Raw genomic sequence first — 27,988 nt, forward strand, 5'->3', positions numbered from 1 at the left:
GGCTGATGTTGATGTGATGCATGTCTCAATATAAGGGCTGATGTTGATGTGATGCATGTCTCAACATAAGGGCTGATGTTGTGATGTGTGTCTCAACATAAGGGCTGATGTTGATGTGATGCATGTCTCAACAGAAGGGCTGATGTTGATGTGATGCATGTCTCAAAATAAGGGTTGATGTTGTGATGTGTGTCTCAACATAAGGGCTGATGCATGTCTCAATATAAGGGCTGATGTTGATGTGATGCATGTCTCAACAGAAGGGCTGATGTTGATGTGATGCATGTCTCAATATAAGGGCTGATGTTGATGTGATGCATGTCTCAGCAGAAGGGCTGATGTTGATGTGATGCATGTCTCAATATAAGGGCTGATGTTGATGTGATGCATGTCTCAATATAAGGGCTGATGTTGATGTGATGCATGTCTCAATATAAGGGCTGATGTTGATGTGATGCATGTCTCAACAGAAGGGCTGATGTTGTGATGTGTGTCTCAACATAAGGGTTGATGTTGATGTGATGCATGTCTCAATATAAGGGCTGATATTGATGTGATGCATGTCTCAATATAAGGGCTGATGTTGATGTGATGCATGTCTCAACATAAGGGCTGATGTTGATGTGATGCATGTCTCAATATAAGGGTTGATGTTGATGTGAAGCATGTCTCAATATAAGGGCTGATGTTGATGTGATGCATGTCTCAATATAAGGGCTGATGTTGATGTGAAGCATGCTTCAATATAAGGGCTGATGTTGATGTGATGCATGTCTTAACATAAGAGGTTGCTGTTGATGTGATGCATGTCTAAATATAAGGGCTGATGTTGATGTGATGCATGTTTCAATATAAGGGCTGATGTTGATGTGATGCATGTCTCAACATAAGGGCTGATGTTGATGTGATGCATGTCTCAATATAAGAGCTGATGTTGATGTGATGCATGTCTCAAAATAAGGGCTGATGTCGATGTGATGCATGTCTCAACAGAAGGGCTGATGTTGATGTGATGCATGTCTCAACAGAAGGGCTGATGTTGATGTGATGCATGTCTCAACAGAAGGGCTGATGTTGATGTGATGCATGTCTCAACATAAGGGCTGATGTTGATGTGATGCATGTCTCAACATAAGGGCTGATGTTGATGTGATGCATGTCTCAATATAAGGGCTGATGTTGATGTGATGCATGTCTCAATATAAGGGCTGATGTTGATGTGATGCATGTCTCAACATTAGGGCTGATGTTGATGTGATGCATGGCTCAATACAAGGGCTGATGTTGTGATGTGTGTGTCAACAGAAGGGCTGATGTTTGTGTGATGTGTGTCTCAGAAGGGCTAATGGTGCAGTGATGTGTGTCAATGTGAAAACTTGATGTTGTTATCTTGTGTAGCTCAGCATAAGGGCTAATTTTATTACAAATTAAGAAAGACAAAAAACAGATTTTGTAATGTGATAATAATTTAATGATAATAAAATCAAATGATCTAAATTATGAATGTGGTACATGCAATCTTCAGACAGCAAATAGACCTATGTATGTGGTCAGATCATCATAGGCAGTGTTAATACTCGTAATACCATGTACCAGATAAGTGTCCAAGGCATTTGAGCAAGACTGGTGTGCGAAGAAGTTTTCTTATCAGAACAGCATCCTATTGAGTAATCATCATGGCTACTCAAAATCCAGTTTGTCTGTTACTTGAAGTATTGCACACAAGAGTGCAGGATCTCTACACCGTGCAGCTCTTGAAGGCGATAAAGATACCCTTCTGTTACTTGATGTACTGCATACATGTGTTTAGGATCTCCACACCGTGCAGCTCTCAGAGACAATCAAGGTACCCAAATCATCTGTTACTTGATGTACTGCATACATGAGTTTAGGATCTCCACACCGTGCAGCTCTCAGAGACAATCAAGGTACCCAATTCATCTGTTACTTGATGAACTGCATACATGAATGCAGGATCTCCACACCGTGCAGCTCTCGGAGGCGCTCAAGGTGTCTGAAACGAAAGAGGGCAAGACAAGTTGTACAGGGTAGTCACAATGCTGAATGAGTGAGTGAATTGGGTTAAATGCCGCTTTTACCAGTATTTCAGTTACATCACGGCATTTTAGCTTAATGTGGGAGGAAAGCCAGAAGTGATGTAAGTCTCAGACATTTACCACTTTAGTGAAACCCACGAGCACGGGTATGGTGTCAATGCTAAACCAACAGCTAAGCTACTACAAAAATACATGCAAAATAAATACAGCAAATGCTTACCTTAATAAAATTGGGATGAACATATGTGTTTATATTTGTGGGAATGTTGAACGTTAGAATTGAAGACATTCAATGTTAAATGATCATGAACTTGTCAGAGTCACCAGATTCACTTCAAGAGATGTCTCACGTTTATCCAAAGCTGCCAAAACAATCATCAGTAAGTGAGGCCCAACACTGTTAAACAGTTTATCAGTTATATCACAGTGTGCCAGTTTGGGAGGAAAGCTCAAAATTCTACAAATTTAGGAATTTGGTGAAACCAACCAGGCCTGGTTAGATGCTACAGACCAAGGATCATTATCATATTATATCAGAGATTAAACCCTGCAACATGCGGACCCTGATTCAGTTTCAGGACACAGTGAGTCCAGGCTTAGCCTACTGTGCCACCTGTGTCCCATTAAAGAGAAGTATAATGTGACACACGACAACAGTTATCCTACTTTGGGTCTCCTTGTGTCAGCTTGGCTATGAGAATGGCACAGTTTTGTTGCACGGCCGATTGCTTCCCGTCTCTGGCCAGGACAAGCAGCTCCTTGATGATGTCAGTCTTCGTCAGGACTTTGGCAGCTTTTGGTACAAGAACACAGTGACTGAGACAGAGGGCTGCATTACCAACGACCACCTCATCCTCATCGTTCAGGAGATCTTTCAGAAGTCCTAGACCTGACGAAACAAGACCAGTTTGCTGACAAACAATGATGGATTTAGAATCTGATGTATTGTCTGTGACTCCTAAAGCAACATCATGTTGTGTTCTGTGTGCATCATATTCTGCTTTGTTTGTCATGTTCTGCTGTGTGTATAACATCATGTTCTGCTGTGTGTCATGTTCTGCTGTGTGTCATGTTCTGCTGTGTGTCATTTTCTGCTGTGTGTGTCATGTTCTGCTGTCATGTTCTGATCTGTGTGTCATGTTCTGCTGTTAGCCATGGTTCCTGCCATACAAGTGGGGTCGACTGCTCTGTGTGTGATGTTTTGCTCTGTGTGTGATGTTCTGCTGTGTGTGTCATGTTCTGCTGTGTGTGTCATGTTCTGCTGTGTGTGTCTTGTTCTGCTGTGTGTGTCATGTTCTGCTGTTAGCCATGATTCCTGCCATACAAGTAGGGTCGACTGCTCTGTGTGTGATTTTTTGCTGTGTGTGTGATGTTCTGCTGTGTGTGTGATGTTCTGCTGTGTGTGTGATGTTCTGCTGTGTGTGTGATGTTCTGCTGTGTGTGTCTTGTTCTGCTGTGTGTGTCATGTTCTGCTGTTAGCCATGATTCCTGCCATACAAGTAGGGTCGACTGCTCTGTGTGTGATTTTTTGCTGTGTGTGTGATGTTCTGCTGTGTGTGTGATGTTCTGCTGTGTGTGTGATGTTCTGCTGTGTGTGTGATGTTCTGCTGTGTGTGTGATGTTCTGCTGTTAGCCAGTGGGGTTCCCTCACCTTTGTTATGAACGACATAGCCACGAGCTGAGTCATCTGACTGAGTACAAGCTGTGAGACATTTCAGGGCAGATTTCCTGTTGGTCTTGTTATGGCCCTAGAACATTGACAGAAACATCAATGCATTACATTTCAAGAATATAGTTCTTAGAAATACATATGACCATCTGAAGCTGTGTGAGTGAGTGGAGGGAGAAAGAGAGGGGTAGGGAAGGGGAGATAGAGAGAGAGGGAGAGAGAGGAGAGAGAGAGAAGAGAGAGAGCAAAAGAGAGGGGGAGAGAGAGGGGGAGAGAGAGCGAGAGAAGGGGAGAGAGAGAGAGGGGAGAGAGAGAGAAGGGGAAGAGAGAGAGGGGAGAGAGAGAGAAGGGGGAGAGAGAGAGGAGAGAGAGAGAAGAGAGAGAGCAAAAGAGAGAGGGAGAGAGAGAGAGAGAGAGAGAGAAGGGGAGAGAGGGGGAGAGAGAGCGAGAGAAGGGGAGAGAGAGAGGAGAGAGAGATGAGAGAGAGAGGGGAGAGAGAGAGAAGGGGGAGAGAGAGAGGGAGAGAGAGAGAGTGAAAGAGAGAGAGAGATTTATTACCTGAATCTGCTGAAGGAACAACTCAGGCCCCCTGTTCTGACATGCCCACTCTACTGCTGGCGCTGTATGGGGCAGGATGTGGCTAAGGAGTCCCAGGCTTCGCTCCAGGATCATGACGCACACCAACTCAGTCTGACACAACTCAACACAATACTGACACAGCACACAGCCGAACTCCCCAACATTTGGACCAGTGATTGCTGTCAGGTGCAGGAACAAGCCGAGCACCTCACTGACTATGTCCCGGTGAACAGAGTCCGTCCTCCACCTTGCTAGATGATGAGTCTGAGACAATAAAGACGAGACTTAGTGAATGAGTTCTGATGTCATATTCATCCTTCAAACATGGTAACAGTGCTTTGAACAGTTTTCAGTTATACCAGGCTTGTCTCCTTATTAAGGAGGAAAACCCAAGGCCGCTGTTTATCACTTTGGTCAAACCCATCAGTTCTGGTTTGGTGCTCACAAGCCTGGATCAAAATAAACGTGAACCTGGGATTCAAACCCAAACCTAGAGGATCCTGACATGAAAAAGAAATTGCACAGGTAATAGCAGCACCTTAGATCAATGGGAAATTTGGGTTTGATATGGTAAGATTGATGATTATCATGCAACCCAGTTTTGGGAATCAAATCCTGTGCTATAGTCACTAGGCTACCTCACTGTCACTTTTTAAACATGAAAGAATCTAAGGAAGTCTGTTGGAAGATCTTTCATCAACAATTATACATTGATAATTTTACAGAAAATGATTGTATTTTCTCATCTGGATTCATGCTTCACTGTGTAATGACATGGTCAGATCTAGATATACAATGACACCGGGCTGCCCATACTTGACCATCAACTGCACAAACTGTGAACCTGACAATATCTATTGATGAAGTGTAGTCACCAGCAGCTGGATGCTATCCTCCCACAGACATGTACAGGCAGCCATCTTGGCCCTGATGGCAGTGTCACTGGCCAGGTTGATCATGGACGTCACAGCACTAGCCAGCACAGCCGCCTCACAGGAACCACAGTGCTGCAACAGAAGCATCCATCCTGTTTCAAATACCTGTCTCTATTGTCATGTGGTAGCAAATGACAAAGGCATTCATAAAATTTTGAGTCCTGTAATGGCTTGATTGTAACTGGAAGTGTGACTTAGAGTTACCTCCCTTGGTTGTTGCCGACAAACTGGATCATGTTATGACAGTTAATTACACCTATATAAGAGTGACACAAAAGTGATTTGAAGACTTTGGCGTCTTAGCTATCTGCCAAGTACAGATTGGATACCTGATTGAAAACACCGGATTTCTGCAAACTTCCAACACAATTCCGGATTCAAGAACAGAGGTCATGCCTCTTTCAAGACATTTGACCATGTACTTAAATGCTATGAATATGGACTTTGGTGAGTCAGAGCTATGATATAAGATGTAATAGGGCTTGTCACTTATTGCTGTCCCCATTTATTTGACCCATTGGTTTGCCTTTAGTGATTGCAAATCTAGAACTGTGTGTTCAATATAATTTGTTAATCATTCATTGATCTTGTGGTCATTTTACAATTTCAAAATTTAGTATTGTACTAACCAATTGCTGGGTCAGAAGGCTCACCCTTTACATCGGAATCACCAAATTAGCAGTAAGTAACAGCACCATCATGTGTGACAGGTATTCATTGGTTGGTTGGTTTGTTGTTTAACACCGCACTCAGCCATATTTCAGCTATATGATGGCGGCCTGTAAACAATCGAGTCTGGACCAGACAATCCAGTTATTGATATCATTAGCATCGATCCACGCAATTGGGATCGATGACATGCATCAACCAAGTCAGCAAGCCTGACCACCCGATCCCGTTAGTTGCCTCTTCAACAAGCATACTCGCCTTTTACCGCAGGCATGGGTTGCTGAAGACCTATTCTACCCCAGATCTTCACGGGTCGACAGGTATTCAAAATGGTTACTTCAAGCATGACTAGCCAACATGGCTAGATCATTTTTTGGCCTGCTAGTATCTGGCTGTTACTGACCATATGGTCTGTATGCTTCCCATAGACATTATTCACAAGTCAGAATCATCCAAAATGCAACTATTTCTATGAAAACAAAATAGTTAAAAACCTTGAGTGATAACTAATGAGACTATAGATCTTATCTCTTAGGGTGAATTAATCTGTAAGTTCTGAGCCCTAACGGTCAACCCTGAAATATTTGGTTGCATCAAAATACATTCCGGAAAGTTCGTTTGTTCAGTTTTCAAACTTTTAATCGAGAACTGTAACAACATATTTTTCAAGCGTAGTCTGAAATGGATGTCGCCAGGTTGAAACAAGTGCAGTTAAGCTCGAGAAAGCTGCTTTCTAATTGGCTGATGTCGACTTCTTGTTAGTCGTTTCAGTGGTTGGTCAAAGTTCGCGAAAGGTCGTTCTGATGTGACACATAATGGGATGTCCTTAGATCTTTGTTTAGCGGCAGCGAGAACTTAGATCTGATTTTAATGAGATTGGAACACAGATGATGCACAACATCATGGAAAGCATTATTTGAACCCAGCACATGTGCTCAACATACCACCAGCTTATGGAAGGCAGGGAAGATATCTTTGTCCATCTTGTTGCGTGTCTTACTGCGGAACCTGTTGAAAGAGGACATGTTGATCTTTGTTAATTTACTGTTATTCTTAATCTGTTGTGAGTGTTGAAGATACAATACCTACTTTACCAAGTGTCAAAACATTTAGTACTTTGAATTATTATGACTCAATGAATTTGAACTGAAATGATATTTGATGAAAGCAGTGTCTGTTCATGTAAGCAGGAAAGGGATGATGATGATACTTGATGAAAGCAGTGTCTGTTCATGTAAGCAGGAAAGGGATGATGATGATACTTGATGAAAGCAGTGTCTGTTCATGTAAGCAGGAAAGGGATGATGATGATACTTGATGAAAGCAGTGTCTGTTCATGTAAGCAGGAAAGGGATGATGAGGATATTTGATGAAAGCAGTGTCTGTTCATGTAAGCAGGAAAGGGATGATGATGATACTTGATGAAAGCAGTGTCTGTTCATGTAAGCAGGAAAGGGATGATGAGGATATTTGATGAAAGCAGTGTCTGTTCATGTAAGCAGGAAAGGGATGATGAGGATATTTGATGAAAGCAGTGTCTGTTCATGTAAGCAGGAAAGGGATGATGAGGATATTTGATGAAAGCAGTGTCTGTTCATGTAAGCAGGAAAGGGATGATGATGATGAATGGAGGCAAATATTGGGAGCATGCAGTGTGAGTTCTTCATGACCATTAACTTCAAATTCAAAACTTTGAACAACAAATCATAGAATATTTCCATTTCAGTTTTACGAAATAGAGCCACACATCTTACAATTTCATCATTCCTCAGTACAAAGAGCAAAAACATGTAGTCTTGGCCAATGATAATGTATTATTTGTGAACCCAGTGACACCCTGTAATACCCAGTAACGCCCTGTGACACCATGATACACCCTGTAATACCAAGTAACATCCTGTGACACCATGAGACACCCTGTAATACCCAGTAACGCCCTGTGACACCATGATACACCCTTTAATACCAAGTAACAACCTGTGACACCATGAGACACCCTTTAATACCCAGTAACACCCTGTGACACCATGAAACACCCTGTCATACCCAGTAACACCCTTTGACACCATGATACACCCTTTAATACCCAGTAACACCCTGTGACACCATGAGACACCCTGTAATACCCCTTAACACCCTGTGACACCCTGTGACACCATGATACACCCTTTGATACCCAGTAACACCCTGTGACACCATGAGACACCCAGAGACACCCTGTAATACCATGATACACCATGAGACACCCTGTCATACCCAGTAACACCCTGTGACACCATGAGACACCAAGTAACACCCAGAGACACCCTGTGACATCTGTAGACACCTTGTGACACCCAGTAACACGTACGTTTTATCCAGAGCCATGTTGTTGAGGCAGGCAGCAGACTTCACAGCCAACACTCCTGACTTCTGCATCAGACCGAACAAACGCACAAGCAGCCTGGAGAAGAAGCCAGGGTTATGAACACAGCTGTCACTTGACACAGTTTATGGTTGGGCAGTTTGGCAGGACATCAAATGTCAGTAACAATATTAAAAAGCAGGTACTTCATACACCAGTGATTTATGGAGGATTCCAAGCTAAGTGCCCTAAGCAGCCAAAGTACTGAAAATGTTTATTCATATTTACCTGGACTGGTCAAATTTGGTGTGTATGATGCGTCGACCAACACTGGTCTTAGACATGGTGCACAGTAGACCAATACACGAAGACTTCAACATTCGACCTTGACCCTTCAACTTGACCTCCAGCAGCTGCAGAATATGATCTGCTATATTTGGTAAGTCAAAAAGTTTTTCTTGATTTACCTCTGAAACAATGGAAATTAAACACTTATAATAAATGTAATAAACATGATAAAAGTGAATCAACTGTAGTTCATAAACACTGCATATCTTACAGCAAAAGATGCCCTGGTTTAGAACAAGTGAGTGAGTTTGGTTTTACACCGCTATAGGCAATATTCTAGCTATATAATGGCAGAGGACACCAGAAATAGGATCAAACCCAGGTCTTCAGCATGACGAGCGAACGCTTTAACCACTAGGCTACCCGACCTCCCCGCCCTGGTTTAGATAAAATACCAATCTGACAATGTGGACGATTAATCTGTATGCATAGATGCATGTGATACCTCTCGATCTGTCTGGAAGGCTCCCAGACAGCGACCCTCATCACGGTCACCAATGATGAACTGCTCTCTTCATGGTCTTAGCGAGTTTTTTACCCCAAAACTTGATAATGTAGATACATATGGCTGGCCCAGTTATACGTGACTTTATTGGTTATCAGATTTATCAGAAACTATGTTAAAACCTCAATATACATCAAAGTTATGCCATAAAAAAACAATATATTTTGATGAAGTTATGAGGAACCCTGACAATTGGTTGGATTGAACATGTCATCAACTGGTCAAGCTACCAATCCATAGTTTTCGATATCTGTTTGCTTTTACCAGAGATGATCTTTGGAAAAAAGTGAGATGGGTAGATTGTCCTGGGTTTAGTCTTGGTGAAGGAAAACACACTACACTAGCCATATGCTCAAAAACATTATTATCTACTGCTTTGAGATATATTGTTTTCTTAATTAAATTTTTTTAAATATTTTAACTTGTAAATTATCTTCTTATCTTCACTATTTAAAAATCTCCCCCTTTGGAGGCAAATTTCCCCCATTTTAAAGTCAAATCTCCCCCATTTTAAAGTCAAATCTCCCCCATTTTAAAGTCAAATCTCCCCCATTGTCATGATGAGAGGCTGACAGGTCTGGTTCAGTATGTGTTGACAAACAATGGATCACAATCTAGAATTTCATCCCACCATCACTGTATCCTGACACAGATGAGTCATGTAACATGGACAGCAGAAGGACATTAGGCTATAAAAATAATATTCTTGGTTCCCAGGCTCCGCAGCATCATCACAAAGTCCGCCACACATTTCGTTTATATTTCCATAACCACTTTGTCTCCCCGACTATGGGTGATTTAGTTTAAAAAACACTTCATGTCATGACCAATATCATAACTGACAAGAATATTAATAGGTAGACTGAAGACTTTGTATCTCTAACGACTAATGTTTGTTTCAGGGTAAGTGTATGGTGAGTTGATGTGATTTTCCAAACAGATCATACATGCGTTCGCCGAAACTAATGTAAACAAAACTGAATGAAATCTTGGAGAAAAGTAATATAATGGATTACATCGTAAATTCAGGTACACAATGAACACTTTTATAGCCAGATAGTGTAATAACAGGACTAACTTGTGCACTTGGTTACATACTAGTTTAAACAACAACAAAAAAAGGCTGCCACTATATTTTCAAAAGCCATTGCCTGAGAACCAATTCTTTTATTCTTTTAAGCCTTATATACTCAACAACAAAAGTTCCTGTGACACCAATATTTTAGTGTATTTTTCAAACAAGTAAAGTTTGGTTTTCAATATTGTAGTACATGTATGGAAAATGCAACTGCTACAGAAAAGCATGCATTCCATGCAAAAGTTGACTTTTATGCCAGCCCCATGCACTACCCAAGAATGGGTATAAAAACATGTGCGCTAACAGGATTCCATATGCATTGTTTAGCATCGTGCTGACAACAACCACTCAGGAAAACAACAAAATTACGCAATTACTCAACATTACGATATGCCACACCTGTCCGAAAATGAGTGTCTGCGAGCCATTGGTATGCTTGAAGCAGGATCAAGTCAACGAAATCGATTCCAGCTAGCAACAGTGACTGCAAGAAGCATCCCTGGCCTTCGATGAATATCTTCACAAACCGTACGTCGTCGTCTCAGATGTGCAGGGATTGTCGCCAGAAGACCTGCCAGACGTCCCATTTTGACAGGAAACCACCGTCAGGCACATCTACAGTGGTGCAGACAGCGTCTACGCTGGACGGCCATGCAGTGGGGACAAGTTCTATTCACTGATGAGTCTCGTTTTCACCTCAGCCGCAGCGATGGACAGATTTGAGTGTACCGACGTCGAGGTGAACGTTACGTCAATCATTGTGTCATGGAAGAAGATCAGTTTGGGGGCAGCAGCGTTATGGTATGGGGTGGGATTACAGCAAGACAGAGGACCCGTTTGATAGTGGTAAAGGAAATCTCAATGGACAGCGCAGCCGCGACGAGATCATTGGCCCTGTTGTTCTACCTTTTTTGCGTCGTCATGGCCCAGGCATTACCTTTCAACATGACAACGCCCGGCCTCATATTGCTCGACTTGTTCAGGATTCTCTTCAACAAAACAATGTGAATGTCATCCCTTGGCCGGCTCGCTCCCTTGATCTCTCACCAATCAGTTGAGACATAGATGTGTTGCTTGCATCGCAACCAGAGTTGGACACACATGCTATTGATTTGTAAATTGACATTTTAGCATGTTCATGTTTTTTTTATGAAATCACGCATTTTCTGAAGTCAGTATGGCAAATCAAACCATTTGAACACACACAGGAGTCTTTTATCTGTTGCAAACATAAATTATTTCAGATTTGGTAAAAAATATACCTTTGCATAAAATATTATTCAATGTCACAGGAACTTTTGTTGTTCAGTATACATTTATGTTTGCAACAAAAAGTATGTTAGACATCTCACCGTTGTCTGAGCAGACATGGGTCAGCATGTCAACAGCAGCTACCAACATGTCTCTCTCATCTTTAGACAGACTCACAGGACAGGCAGACAAGCACCTGTAATAATAGCAGACATAGAACATTCATTAAGACTTCAGGATTAAAACTAAAACTAAAAATACAAATAAACAAACTACTGCCCTCATCTTTAGACAGACTCACAGGACAGGCAGACAAGCACCTGTAACAACGGCAGTCACAGAACATTCATTAAGACTTCAGGATTAAACAAACTACTGCCCTCATCTTTAGACAGACTCACAGGACAGGCAGACAAGCACCTGTAATAACAGCAGTCACAGAACATTCATTAAGACTTCAGGATTAAACAAACTACTGCCCTCATCTTTAGACAGACTCACAGGACAGGCAGACAAGCACCTGTAATAACAGCAAACATAGAACATTCATTAAGACTTCAGGATTAAACAAACTACTGCCCTCATCTTTAGACAGACTCACAGGACAGGCAGACAAGCACCTGTAATAACAGCAGTCACAGAACATTCATTAAGACTTCAGGATTAAACAAACTACTGCCCTCATCTTTAGACAGACTCACAGGACAGGCAGACAAGCACCTGTAATAACAGCAAACATAGAACATTCATTAAGACTTCAGGATTAAACAAACTACTGCCCTCATCTTTAGACAGACTCACAGGACAGGCAGACAAGCACCTGTAATAACAGCAGTCACAGAACATTCATTAAGACTTCAGGATTAAACAAACTACTGCCCTCATCTTTAGACAGACTCACAGGACAGGCAGACAAGCACCTGTAATAACAGCAAACATAGAACATTCATTAAGACTTCAGGATTAAACAAACTACTGCCCTCATCTTTAGACAGACTCACAGGACAGGCAGACAAGCACCTTTAATAACAGCAGTCACAGAACATTCATTAAGACTTCAGGATTAAACAAACTACTGCCCTCATCTTTAGACAGACTCACAGGACAGGCAGACAAGCACCTGTAATAACAGCAAACATAGAACATTCATTAAGACTTCAGGATTAAACAAACTACTGCCCTCATCTTTAGACAGACTCACAGGACAGGCAGACAAGCACCTGTAATAACAGCAAACATAGAACATTCATTAAGACTTCAGGATTAAACAAACTACTGCCCTCATCTTTAGACAGACTCACAGGACAGGCAGACAAGCACCTGTAATAACAGCAGTCACAGAACATTCATTAAGACTTCAGGATTAAACAAACTACTGCCCTCATCTTTAGACAGACTCACAGGACAGGCAGACAAGCACCTGTAATAACAGCAAACATAGAACATTCATTAAGACTTCAGGATTAAACAAACTACTGCCCTCATCTTTAGACAGACTCACAGGACAGGCAGACAAGCACCTGTAATAACAGCAGTCACAGAACATTCATTAAGACTTCAGGATTAAACAAACTACTGCCCTCATCTTTAGACAGACTCACAGGACAGGCAGACAAGCACCTGTAATAACAGCAAACATAGAACATTCATTAAGACTTCAGGATTAAACAAACTACTGCCCTCATCTTTAGACAGACTCACAGGACAGGCAGACAAGCACCTGTAATAACAGCAGTCACAGAACATTCATTAAGACTTCAGGATTAAACAAACTACTGCCCTCATCTTTAGACAGACTCACAGGACAGGCAGACAAGCACCTGTAATAACAGCAGTCACAGAACATTCATTAAGACTTCAGGATTAAACAAACTACTGCCCTCATCTTTAGACAGACTCACAGGACAGGCAGACAAGCACCTGTAATAACAGCAAACATAGAACATTCATTAAGACTTCAGGATTAAACAAACTACTGCCCTCATCTTTAGACAGACTCACAGGACAGGCAGACAAGCACCTGTAATAACAGCAGTCACAGAACATTCATTAAGACTTCAGGATTAAACAAACTACTGCCCTCATCTTTAGACAGACTCACAGGACAGGCAGACAAGCACCTGTAATAACAGCAAACATAGAACATTCATTAAGACTTCAGGATTAAACAAACTACTGCCCTCATCTTTAGACAGACTCACAGGACAGGCAGACAAGCACCTGTAATAACAGCAGTCACAGAACATTCATTAAGACTTCAGGATTAAACAAACTACTGCCCTCATCTTTAGACAGACTCACAGGACAGGCAGACAAGCACCTGTAATAACAGCAGTCACAGAACATTCATTAAGACTTCAGGATTAAACAAACTACTGCCCTCATCTTTAGACAGACTCACAGGACAGGCAGACAAGCACCTGTAATAACAGCAGTCACAGAACATTCATTAAGACTTCAGGATTAAACAAACTACTGCCCTCATCTTTAGACAGACTCACAGGACAGGCAGACAAGCACCTGTAATAACAGCAAACATAGAACATTCATTAAGACTTCAGGATTAAACAAACTACTGCCCTCATCTTTAGACAGACTCGCAGGACAGGCAGACAAGCACCTGTAATAACAGCAGTCACAGAACATTCATTAAGACTTCAGGATTAAACAAACTACTGCCCTCATCTTTAGACAGACTCACAGGACAGGCAGACAAGCACCTGTAATAACAGCAGTCACAGAACATTCATTAAGACTTCAGGATTAAACAAACTACTGCCCTCATCTTTAGACAGACTCACAGGACAGACAGACAAGCACCTGTAATAACAGCAGTCACAGAACATTCATTAAGACTTCAGGATTAAACAAACTACTGCCCTCATCTTTAGACAGACTCACAGGACAGGCAGACAAGCACCTTTAATAACAGCAAACATAGAACATTCATTAAGACTTCAGGATTAAACAAACTACTGCCCTCATCTTTAGACAGACTCGCAGGACAGGCAGACAAGCACCTGTAATAACAGCAGTCACAGAACATTCATTAAGACTTCAGGATTAAAACTAAAACTAAAAATACAAATAAACAAACTACTGCCCTCATCTTTAGACAGACTCACAGGACAGGCAGACAAGCACCTGTAACAATGGCAGTCACTGAACATTCATTAAGACTTCAGGATTAAACAAACTACTGCCCTCATCTTTAGACAGACTCACAGGACAGGCAGACAAGCACCTGTAATAACAGCAAACATAGAACATTCATTAAGACTTCAGGATTAAACAAACTACTGCCCTCATCTTTAGACAGACTCACAGGACAGGCAGACAAGCACCTTTAATAACAGCAGTCACAGAACATTCATTAAGACTTCAGGATTAAACAAACTATGACCCTCATCTTTAGACAGACTCACAGGACAGGCAGACAAGCACCTGTAATAACAGCAGTCACAGAACATTCATTAAGACTTCAGGATTAAACAAACTACTGCCCTCATCTTTAGACAGACTCACAGGACAGGCAGACAAGCACCTGTAATAACAGCAAACATAGAACATTCATTAAGACTTCAGGATTAAACAAACTACTGCCCTCATCTTTAGACAGACTCACAGGACAGGCAGACAAGCACCTGTAATAACAGCAGTCACAGAACATTCATTAAGACTTCAGGATTAAACAAACTACTGCCCTCATCTTTAGACAGACTCACAGGACAGGCAGACAAGCACCTGTAATAACAGCAAACATAGAACATTCATTAAGACTTCAGGATTAAACAAACTACTGCCCTCATCTTTAGACAGACTCACAGGACAGGCAGACAAGCACCTGTAATAACAGCAGTCACAGAACATTCATTAAGACTTCAGGATTAAACAAACTACTGCCCTCATCTTTAGACAGACTCACAGGACAGGCAGACAAGCACCTTTAATAACAGCAAACATAGAACATTCATTAAGACTTCAGGATTAAACAAACTACTGCCCTCATCTTTAGACAGACTCGCAGGACAGGCAGACAAGCACCTGTAATAACAGCAGTCACAGAACATTCATTAAGACTTCAGGATTAAAACTAAAACTAAAAATACAAATAAACAAACTACTGCCCTCATCTTTAGACAGACTCACAGGACAGGCAGACAAGCACCTGTAACAATGGCAGTCACAGAACATTCATTAAGACTTCAGGATTAAACAAACTACTGCCCTCATCTTTAGACAGACTCACAGGACAGGCAGACAAGCACCTGTAATAACAGCAAACATAGAACATTCATTAAGACTTCAGGATTAAACAAACTACTGCCCTCATCTTTAGACAGACTCACAGGACAGGCAGACAAGCACCTTTAATAACAGCAGTCACAGAACATTCATTAAGACTTCAGGATTAAACAAACTATGACCCTCATCTTTAGACAGACTCACAGGACAGGCAGACAAGCACCTGTAATAACAGCAGTCACAGAACATTCATTAAGACTTCAGGATTAAACAAACTACTGCCCTCATCTTTAGACAGACTCACAGGACAGGCAGACAAGCACCTGTAATAACAGCAAACATAGAACATTCATTAAGACTTCAGGATTAAACAAACTACTGCCCTCATCTTTAGACAGACTCACAGGACAGGCAGACAAGCACCTGTAATAACAGCAGTCACAGAACATTCATTAAGACTTCAGGATTAAACAAACTACTGCCCTCATCTTTAGACAGACTCACAGAACAGGCAGACAAGCACCTGTAATAACAGCAAACATAGAACATTCATTAAGACTTCAGGATTAAACAAACTACTGCCCTCATCTTTAGACAGACTCACAGGACAGGCAGACAAGCACCTGTAATAACAGCAGTCACAGAACATTCATTAAGACTTCAGGATTAAACAAACTACTGCCCTCATCTTTAGACAGACTCACAGGACAGGCAGACAAGCACCTGTAATAACAGCAGTCACAGAACATTCATTAAGACTTCAGGATTAAACAAACTACTGCCCTCATCTTTAGACAGACTCACAGGACAGGCAGACAAGCACCTGTAATAACAGCAGTCACTGAACATTCATTAAGACTTCAGGATTAAACAAACTACTGCCCTCATCTTTAGACAGACTCACAGGACAGGCAGACAAGCACCTGTAATAACAGCAAACATAGAACATTCATTAAGACTTCAGGATTAAACAAACTACTGCCCTCATCTTTAGACAGACTCGCAGGACAGGCAGACAAGCACCTGTAATAACAGCAGTCACAGAACATTCATTAAGACTTCAGGATTAAACAAACTACTGCCCTCATCTTTAGACAGACTCACAGGACAGACAGACAAGCACCTGTAATAACAGCAGTCACAGAACATTCATTAACACTTCAGGATTAAACAAACTACTGCCCTCATCTTTAGACAGACTCACAGGACAGACAGACAAGCACCTGTAATAACAGCAGTCACAGAACATTCATTAACACTTCAGGATTAAACAAACTACTGCCCTCATCTTTAGACAGACTCACAGGACAGGCAGACAAGCACCTGTAATAACGGCAGTCACAGCCTCTTGCAGGGCTGTGTATGAAGAACACATTGTAACTCATTCATCTCACTGTAGTGCAGTTTTAGCCAATATGGAAGAAACTCGCTATATTATATTATTTGAATAGCAGTGCCCAGTCAGACTTCATCAGCTGCTATGTCAATTTACAGAATACTACAGCAGAGTAACTGGAATATCCAACTCAAACCCAGACTTAACAATCAAGACAAATTGCAGTATGCCAACTGAAAAAGATATATAAAATTCTAGACACGTTCTAGCTATACGATTGTGGCCTGTAAATAATCCAGTATGGCCTAGACAATCCAGTGATCGATATGGTGAACAACGATAAACCTGTCGGGTATGATGACACGAAATCAACCAAGTCTGACCACCCAAACTATTGGGTCTCCACTTATGACAGCATAGTTTGATGGGGGCCTATTCTAACCTGGAATATGTTAATACCTCACTATTTACTACTGTTTTCACTAAATATTCAGATTATGCAAACTTTGAAAAAAGTGCCAAATTTGGTTGTAAAACTAAAACCAATCATAATCCTGTGCACACTAACAGCGGGTTGGCAACAATGACCGAGATAATGTTTCTGAGATAATCTGGTCACCTACCAGTAAACTCCTGACCACAAGCATTTACTCCATTTGTTTCAAGCCTTGTCACCTTGGTCACACACATTTAACTTGAATTTATGATAATAAATCTATTAACAGAGTCACAAAATAGTCTGTCCTAACATTTCCTCGAATAGTGTATTATTTCAACATTTGCTGAGGACCACACATTTGACTGAAGTGGACTATTTGTTGCCTAGCAACTGTTCAGTAGTATGTGACACTCCCCATGAACCTGTCTCAATGTTGTGAGCCTTGTTCAATCCAAACCCAGTCGCTGTCAACAAAACATGCTTCACAAGATATGACCACTTACCTTGAAAGCACAGGATGATCTCGTGGTAGAGTCAGACCTCCATTTGTTCTGAAGAGTGTTTTGTCCTCAGCTGCAAAACAGACAGACAGGAAGCTGTATTTTATACTCCAACACACCATCAGCTGATCAGTACCAAACTCTCAGCTTCATCAAACGAGGCAGCACTCAATGATGTGGCTGTCAAATACTCTGCAGCACAGGGAAAGAAAATATCAACTTTCCCTTGTATGATACTAGAGGTAACCCAGACAGCTATAGTCTTTAGGAACAAGACTGACGCACTACTGGTGATGAGACTAAATGACTGACTAACTGCTGGTGATGAGACTAAATGACTGACTCACTGCTGGTGATGAGACTAAATGACTGACTCACTGCTGGTGATGAGACTGGAAATGACACGGAATCCTCCACTGTAGAAGAGAGGGAGGTGGTCTGGTTTGTTGACTTTTGTCAAGGTCTCTACCAAGCCCCTGACACTGCTGTCTCCGGACTCGAACAGATCGTGTGCCGTCTTCTCCTCCTGGGCCGTCTGCTCAGCTCTCTCCACTTCTGACAGATACTCTACATGGAGCGAAACAATATCTATTCTTATACAGAAGGATGTCATTTCTATGACCTGTGACAAGACAGCCCACTACACAGAGTTCCTGGTTATCTGAGCTGTGTGTCAGTTATTGATTGGTTGCTTGTGTATTAGTGAGTGAGTGAGTATGGTTTAACGCCGCTTTTAGCAATATTCCAGCAATATCACGGTGGGGGGCACCACAAATGGGCTTCACACATTGTACCCATGTCGGGAATCGAACCCGGGTCTTCAGCGTTACGAGCAAACGCTTTAACCACTAGGCTACCCGACCGCCCACTTGTTTATTAATGAGAACAGGTTCCCGTGAGGTCACGTGATAACCAAATATGGGATAATAGTCTCGATCCAAAAGTTACAACGCATACACTTGAGCAGACTCATGAATATAACTCATGAATATTAATTAGACCATTCACTACGTTAACAGATCGTTATTATAACAGAAACAAACGTATGTTTTCCATGTATATCTAAAATGATATTATTTGTTATTTATTGTCCGGTGAATTAACAATTTAAATTGAAACAATTCATAATTCATCATATTATGAATACTTAACAACTTGTAATGTGTGTGAAAAGTCGTCCTAAAATACGCTGTTTGAAGGGGGCGTGGCCTAAATGCAAATGTCCGATTGGGATTTTAAATCTTCCGGACCCCTGCCGTACTCATATCCTCAAACACTGTCCTTAATTTCTTTGTACATAAACAGAAGTTAATGGAGGTAAGTTTCCTTCATTGATATTATACAAACAGCAATGACTGACAGGTGTGTTAGCGATTGTATTCAGACTGACACACAGTAGTTATTCCGGTCATATGGTGTCACATTGTACCTGCAATGAATCTCGAGGCAAAAAGGTTAAGGGTCTATCTGTGGATTATGGACCTAAAATTCATCCCATATACCACAATGCATTGTTTGTTTGTTGTTTAAGGCCACATATAGCAATATTCCAGCTTAATTTCGGCGGCCATATTATGAGCATCAATCCATGGCGTCTGACTACGATGACACGCAGTCCACCACATCACCGAGTCTAACCATTCTATCCAGCAGGTCGCCTCATACCACAAGTGTAGAGTAGTGGGGCACAATTCTAACCCAGCTACCCATGAGGGTTCCATAATACCCCCTAATACAGGCAGCCATAAGCAGCTTCACACATAGAATCCTACCCTCAATGATGCTCTTCTTCTTCGGATCCTGTTCCAAGGCTTGTCTGTAGAAGTCTCGTGCCTTGGCGTACTGTTGTAGACCAAGGTGGGCTCGCCCTGCATGGATGTAGGCCTTCAGACAGGCTGGGGACACCTGCATCAGTGTAGCCATAGGTTATCAATTCTCACAAATGTTTCACTTGCTTCTCGCATGGGTAGTAGACAGTAGAAGAACACTTTCTTTTGTGTTCAAGTCATGATTGAGTCCCTTCCCCAACAAGTTTATTACACTGAAAACTGTAGAAATATCAGTATGGATACAATTTCCTTTCCTCATCTTTTGTCTATAGTCTATCATGTGATTAGCTATCAAGCACAAACTGTCAGGCAACCTTCCCAAAACAGTATATGTCACATATTCAGATTATGTGTAAAAACAATGTGACATCATCAGTTTATGTGTAAAAATGATGTGACATCATCAGATTATGTGTATACAATGTGACATCATCAGTTTATATGTATACAATGTGACATCATCAGTTTATGTGTAAAAAAATGTGACATCATCAGATTATGTGTATACAATGTGACATCATCAGATTATGTGTATACAATGTGACATCATCAGTTTATATGTATACAATGTGACATCATCAGATTATGTGTAAAAACAATGTGACATCATCAGATTATGTGTATACAATGTGACATCATCAGATTATGTGTATACAATGTGACATCATCAGTTTATGTGTATACAATGTGACATCATCAGTTTATGCATATACAATGTGACATCATCAGTTTATGTGTATACATAATTATGATAACAGGAGATCGAGGTAAAAATATAACCCTAGTACACTATGATTATTCTTTAAGAGACATGGACACTGTAATTCTCCTTACTATCACACTCTGATTGCAATAACTCTTTGCATTAACCACCTATGAGCAGCTGCTTATCAGGAGAAACTGTATATCTTCACATGGATGTGCGGGTGAATTTTGCTTAAATGCACAGTCAGCAATATTCCAGCCACATAACATTGACTGTAACTAATATAGTCCAGGCAAACCAGTGTTTATAAACACTAAACAACTAAAACATCAGGCTTCAAGGACACACAAGCAGATCAGGGCAGGATGACACACAAGCACATCAGGGCAGGATGACACACAAGCACATCAGGGCAGGATGACACACAACCACATCAGGGTAGGATGACACAATCAGACATGCCAGCTAATCACCACACACACAACAGGGGTTTCACTCAACATGCTCGATAAACTAATGACAATCCTACTTACTCTGAGAGCCCAGTCACAGTCTGTGAGGGCTTCCTTGAATCTACCCAGTTTGATGTAGGTTTGAGCACGGTTAGTGTACAGCGCCGTGCTATCCCGCACCTTCTCTATTGCCTGGAAAACATCACCAATACAAGGATACACAGAACTGTATTGAAGGAACAAGTGAATTCTAAGAGGTGGCTATTTCATCACTAAAGTGATCTGTCCATTCATAGAGCCACAACTGTGTATGTATGTTACTTTGGGTGGTAGAATTCTCCACTGTTTTGACAAATGAGACATTTTTTAGATGTAGTTTACTGCCTTTGGAAACACTTGAATTGACAAAGTTCTAAGCAAAAGGTTCCTCATTTTAAAGACCACCCACCCTCTAAGAAAAATTGTAAATTCTAGATATCACCAGTGGTTGGTTGTTGTTTAACACTTCAGTCAGCAGGATACAGGTTGTATGACAGCAGGACGTAGAGAGTGTAGGCCAGGCAGTGGTGAGGTGAGGTGACATTTGGTTTAATGTTGCGTCTAAGATTATTGCACTTATATAGCGACGTGCATGCACATGTGTGTGTGTGTCTGCTTGTACTAGTCCGGTCTGATGCCGATTTATAGTGCTAGCACACTGAGATACCATGTCGCAGTTTAACATTAATACCCCACTCAGACACAGTATACTGACTCCGAGCCGACCAGTCAGACAGGGTAACAACAAGTACCATCTTTCAACGTCTTTTGGTATGACGCGTTCGGGGATCGAACCCGGACCTTCCGCTCTCCGGGCGGACGCTTAACCACTTGACCACGGAGGCGGTCGCCAGGCAGTGGCTGACAACATGGTCATGCTGTTGGATGGGTTGACACCTGACCACACGGTCCACATGTAAGATGGCTCTTATGACAAACAGTGGAATGGTAGGAACATATTCTAACCAGGGTGACACATTTTTTTATTAGCTGCACAATTTGACAATATCTGCAGCAGTTTGAAGAAACTCCTGAGAATGATTCCTGGAGTTGCATGTTCATTGTCTGTCCTGTTACCTGTGAGTACAACTCCAGCGCCTTGTCATAGCTGCCAGCCTTGAACTCAGCATTCCCTCTCTCCTTTATTGCCAGAGCTTCCTTCTCTCTCACCCGCCGTCTCTCCGCTCTCTCCTTGGCGTCAGCTTCCATGGCAGCCAGGAAGGCGTCTGTAACCCAATACCAGTGTAGTGCTGGGACAATACACAGTGACAATCCTGTGTCTAACATGAGATGAGGTGAAATGGGGTTTAACGTCATGTTCAAGATTATTGCACTTATAGAGCGACATGATAGCATGTGTGTGTGGCAGCTTGTACTAGTCCGGACTAATGCCTACTTTATAGTGCTAGCCCACAGAGATACCATGCCATAGTTTAACATGAATACCCCACTCAGACACAGTATACAGTCCTTAGGCCAGACTTTTTTTATTTTTAGGATTACCGATTTTCAGCCCAAAGTCCAGGGTTGGAGGAGGGAAAAAAGAAGAAGAAAAAGCCAGATGCATTTTTTTTAATGCAGAATGCCTCTGGCATACTTTATGAACATATTCTGTGCTCAAAAGACCGCCATTTGTGACGATAAAGCCCCTTGTAACAAAAAACATTCTACCACTTACAACACGGACTATTGTCAAGGGAGGCTACTCATGTTTGGCTTCGAGGTCAACAAAGATCAATTATATATCTCTTTACTAGTTTACAACGGTAGATTAATATGTTTTTTTACTAAAAGGTGATGATAACAAATAACATAACTGACTACGCGGCTATTGGCGGCGGAAATTTTTGTTTCAAAAATTAGAGTCGGCGGTTCTGTAATCCGAAAAATATAAAACCCCTGGCCTTAATGCCGAGTGCCAGGCAGGATAACAACAAGTACCATCTTTTACCTCTTTTGGTATGACTTGGACGGGGAGTGAACACCCGATTTTCCACACTCCGGGCAGGCACTCTATCACTAGACCACGGAGGCAGTCTGCCTACCATCATATCATATATTTCATGATACAAAAAGAAAGAGGATAATTTCAGTGTCTTAGGGGGCAAAATGTTTTTGGCTAGAGAATAGAACTGAGAGCATTGTATCCAATGATGTCACAAATGCTGTGATGATATGCATTCAAGTGACAATGATGTGACGTCTATGTTAAAGAATGTTTCAGCACCATTCTTATTAATTTTTGCTGTAATGGGAATTTATTCAATTTTTGTTTACTCTATACAATGCTGCATCATAAATTGACTTTCTATTCTATGATCCTATAACTTCATATTGGAAATGGATAGTTCCATACACTTTAGTTCACACTGCACAGAGGTTACAGAAGTATCAGGTCAGTGTCAGGTCGACTGTATCAGACAGGTCAGTGTCAGGTCGACTGTATCAGACAGGTCAGTGTCAGGTCGACTGTATCAGACAGGTCAGTGTCAGGTCGACTGTATCGCACCCACTACACCTACCCTGATTCATGCCTGTTTCAACACTTGGACCAGTAATCCCTTCTTCCTCTGGGCCAGCCTTGCTGATGACCGTCCGACTAAATCCTGGAATCAAAGATATATCTGGTAACATATTTCAGAGTTTATTGGTCATCATTAAAAGCCACACTCAGCAATATTCGAGTCTGGACCAGACAATTCCAGTGATTTATATTGTGAGCAACGAACCACATCATCAGGGTACTATGACACGTAATCAACCAAACCATTTGGTCGCCTCTTACGACCAGCAAAGGTTGCTGGGGACATATTCTAACCTGGAATCCCCATGGGGACAATTGATTGTAATGTTGAACGACCTTTTGGTTAGAGTTAAGAGTTTGGAGTTACGACCCTTGGCAAAAGACCATGCAGTCAGATTTTGAACTGCGAATAACAGGGAGATTGCGGGAGATTGATGTGTTTGAACACACATATGCAATGCTGCACATACAGGTGATCCATGATGTTTTATATACATATCTGCGTGCATGTGACTTACCATATTCGACGTAATAAGCGCCCCGCTCTAATAAGCACCCACTGCGATATTTGTTAATATATTGGCTAGTGAACAATCCCAGTTAGCACCCCTTCCGATTGATCAATGTACACAAGACTTATTTATTCGTGTATAATACGCACTAGTGTGTTATATGCACCTTAAATATGGGCAATTAAATTCTGGAAAAATATATCTGTCGTATATAAACATTTCAGTCTGTCAGCATAAACGGCGAAATTTATCTTTCAACTCTGTTTTTTTTCCACCAAAACACTATTCTAATAAGAGCCCCCTATTTCTAATTTTGAGAGCGCCCTGGGCGCTTATTATGTCGAATACGGTATTCGCGACTTGAAAGATAAGATTTGACCATGTGCAAGCCTGAACCTGCTATGATGTCCATCAGAAAAAAAAGTTGTTTTGAACTTTTGCTCCCTTTTTGTTGTGCGTCAAAAACTCGAAAACAACTACAATTGAGAGTTGAAGATCGTGGATATTTATGTTTAAATCCTTCATACATGTTATGTAGGATGTCTGCCTGATTCACTCACTTAAGAAGTTAAAAGCCTCAGTGTTGACGGGCTAATTAGAAAGTTCACCTAAGCTGACCTACTAGGTGGGACTTTAAGATCTTCATGCAGAGAGGGGTATCGTATCAGATAAAAAGCTCTGAGATTAATGATATTGATTGGAAAATAATCTGTCACAGATTTCGAGATTTATTCAGTTTTTGGAAATTGAAATAAACAAAGCCTAACCTGTTTTTGTGTGGATGTCATCAGCATCATCAGCATCAGTTGAGCCACCATCTCCTGCCCCGGCCTGGTGAGTGGCAATAAGTTGGTCAGCTTGCTGCATGGACTTCTGGAGGACATCTTGGTCGGAGGAGTTCAAACCCTTCACAAGTGATTCTGTAAACATTGTATACATCAGCTTAAAAAATTTCATCCTCAAGCTAAAGTTTTGAAAAAATATTGTATTTCATCATGACACTTTTGCCATGTCTGTTGTCTTGGTTGATCATGTTCATTGTGTCATCGTCGTAGTTTTTTGCTCATGATATCAATCACTGTCTCGCCCAATCACTGGAATATTGCAAAGAGCTGCGTTAAAATACACACACACAAAATCAAGCAAGTTGGTATGTTATATGTTTAATGAAATGTTACTAGTTGCTTACCTGGGAAAATTAAGGGAATAGTGGACTTTACAGAGCGCACTTTTGGGGTTTTAATTATCGAACTCACATTGCCAGCTTGAAGCTTAGCAAGGCTAATGGGTTAATCTAATTAGCCAACACTTTACCATGGGACCACAGGCGCTATCACAAATAATCAGTGCTTGTTCCCCAAGTGATCAGCAACCAAGGGTTTACCTTTATGCTCAGGTGCAGCAGCCCTTTTCTCTGCAAACTTCGAAATCATAAAACAATTGTATGGATTTTCCTCAAATTACATTGGATTAATTCGTTAAAAGAGATAGCTTACCCATATGCTGCCTCAGAACTAACACTATGGTTCATAAAGGGGTACCTAACCCTAATGATTGCAAAGGGTGCTTTATCTGAAAGGGGTACCTAACCCTAATGATCGCAAAGGGTGCTTGATCGGAAAGGGGAACCTAACCCTAATGATTGCAAAGGGTGCTTTATCTGAAAGAGGTACCTAACCCTAATGATCGCAAAGGGTGCTTGATCGGAAAGGGGAACCTAACCCTAATGATTGCAAAGGGTGCTTTATCTGAAAGAGGTACCTAACCCTAATGATCGCAAAGGGTGCTTTATCTGAAAGGGGTACCTAACCCTAATGATCACAAAGGGTGCTTGATCAGAAAGGGGTAACTAACCCTAATGATCGCAAAGGGGTGTTTGATCAGAAAGGGGATCCAAAGGCTAAGAATAGAGTTTGGAGTTACCCCAAACCCGAAAGATCGAAGAGGCCAGCAAAACATATGAAGCGAGAGCCCCATCTGGCAGCCTGAGCCACTTAGTAGAAGCTGCATCCTGTAAACTGCACTGTTAGATTCTTACATAACGGTGTAAGAATCTACATTTAAATGTCGCTATATGCAATACAAAAAAGTTGTCATGCATAAAGTTGTACGTTTTCTTGCTAACGAACCAACTTTTAGAATGCCAATCAAACAGATAAACTGCAATGTTGCCAAAATTCATCTCAGATGGACGTAATGTATATCCTTGCGTACTGAGTGAGACAAGACAATTGGGCACCATCTTGTTTATGAACATTGATGAAAGCACTTTTAATTTCAATATATTTTTTATATCATTTTTTTCAGAATTCAAGTGACTAAAATGATTATAAATGGGAAGTTATATACAGACATTATTTTTTCGATTAATCATTTTTCATTATTATGCACCGGAATGCAGTTTATTAGGTACATCATATTGGCACTGAACACATCCAAATGTCGCTGGTGTTAGGGTAGGTTACCCCGAACTCTATCCTTAGCCCTTGGATCTCCTTTACGATCTATCGACCCTAGCTTTACAATCATTAGGGTTAGGTATCCGTTTAGTGGCTAGTATAGATTCTATAGCTCCTTATAGTCTTCACACAAATACTTCGTCAAAGCAGGGTGAAATGGTTTACTTAGTGTCAAATATTTTGACTACTGGAAACTGTCCTGCAACATTCACACAAGCCACTTTCACCTGCTACATTTATTCAGTACTGATTCAAAAGTGAACTCACCGTTATGTCTTCACTAGCCATGCTTATGTGCCAAATGGCATTGGGATCACTTGTAAGTGTCTGTAGACTAAAGTCACGAGACACCATGCATACCCCTAATCTCCGTAAGTGTCCGTCACCTTTTTGACCCTTTTCGCTCAGTTCCATAACGGCGAAGGCATGACTAGGCAAATTTGCACCTAGTTTCACAGTGTGGACATAGCTCAGTCGGTTAGCTGTCAGGCTAACAATCCGAGGGTCGCGAGTTCACGTCCAATCGATTTCACAAAAACTTGCTGCTTGTCTTTGAGACATGTGACCTACAGCAGCGATTGTACTCACGAGAAGTTGACATACTGTATTCTAAAGGTGCTCCACACTTTGAATTCTTCAGTGGGCTTTGAGTGACTAAGTGAGTATGGTTTTACTCTGCTTTAGCAATATTCCAGCAATATCACAGCGAGGGACACCAGAAATGGGCTTCACACATTGTACCCATGTCGGGAATCGAACCCGGGTCTTCGGCGTGACGAGTGAACGCTTTAACCACAAGGCTACACGACCGCCCCCAGTGGGCTTTGAAGTACTTTAATAGGCTCGAGGTTTCTTATTGTTTAGGGGCTCGAAAAGAGGTGAAGCTCAATAACGTGACGTGGGCATATATAACCCTGGGTAATAGGAAACTTTACTGGGCTCACTTTTTCGGATTTCTATTGGCGTCATGTGGAGAATTGAACTTGTGTAGCCAGGCTGAAGCTAAGCTAATGATTTAATCTAATTCACCAACACCTTACCAAGGAACCACGGGCGCTATCACAAATATTTAGTGCGAGTTTTTCAAGCCGTCAGTTTACCTTTATGTTGCATGATCAGTAGCTAGTTTCTCCACGGAACTCGATAAACAATTGTTCAGAGTTTCCGCAAGTTATATTCGGTTAATTAGCGCTATATAAGTTGCGCCCGGTAAATTGCATTTTCGCCAAATCTGGACAGTATTAAGGTGACTGGTGTGAATCGTGCATGACAAAACATGATAAAACAAGCAGTTCCCACTCGAATCTTGACATGTGACATTTCTTCTGGTTGAAGTTTTGTCAATACATAGGAAATCTTAAAGCACATATAAAGTAATAAGAACGTTTTATTTTACCACGTCGTATCGTTCCTTTATGAAGCATAATTACCTATTTCATCTACTTTGCTTAGGAAATCATCGAGACATTTCTTGTCGTTGTTCGCCATCTTGTTTGTTGATGGTAACGCAAG

The 27,988-nt window shown here is 41.4% G+C and overlaps 1 protein-coding gene across 1 annotated transcript; it reads right to left on the reverse strand.

Moving 5' to 3' along the window:
- Positions 1–1,511: 1,511 nt before the first annotated feature.
- Positions 1,512–27,969, reverse strand: LOC139457064 (tetratricopeptide repeat protein 12-like). Its single transcript, XM_071238506.1, has 17 exons — positions 27,907–27,969; positions 24,785–24,937; positions 23,504–23,587; positions 22,059–22,207; positions 21,024–21,134; positions 19,728–19,860; positions 18,334–18,522; positions 17,959–18,028; positions 11,537–11,631; positions 8,542–8,722; positions 8,260–8,352; positions 6,854–6,917; positions 5,181–5,312; positions 4,285–4,569; positions 3,709–3,805; positions 2,724–2,946; positions 1,512–2,014 (listed from the first exon to the last, which is right to left on the reverse strand). Exons 1-17 carry the CDS (start codon positions 27,962–27,964, stop codon positions 1,945–1,947), a joined length of 2,187 nt encoding a protein of 728 aa, XP_071094607.1. The 5' UTR covers positions 27,965–27,969; the 3' UTR covers positions 1,512–1,944.
- Positions 27,970–27,988: the final 19 nt, after the last annotated feature.

This window comes from Haliotis cracherodii, unplaced genomic scaffold, assembly GCF_022045235.1.
Source record: "Haliotis cracherodii isolate W230 unplaced genomic scaffold, xgHalCrac1.p SCAF_12, whole genome shotgun sequence".
NCBI lineage: Eukaryota > Metazoa > Mollusca > Gastropoda > Lepetellida > Haliotidae > Haliotis > Haliotis cracherodii.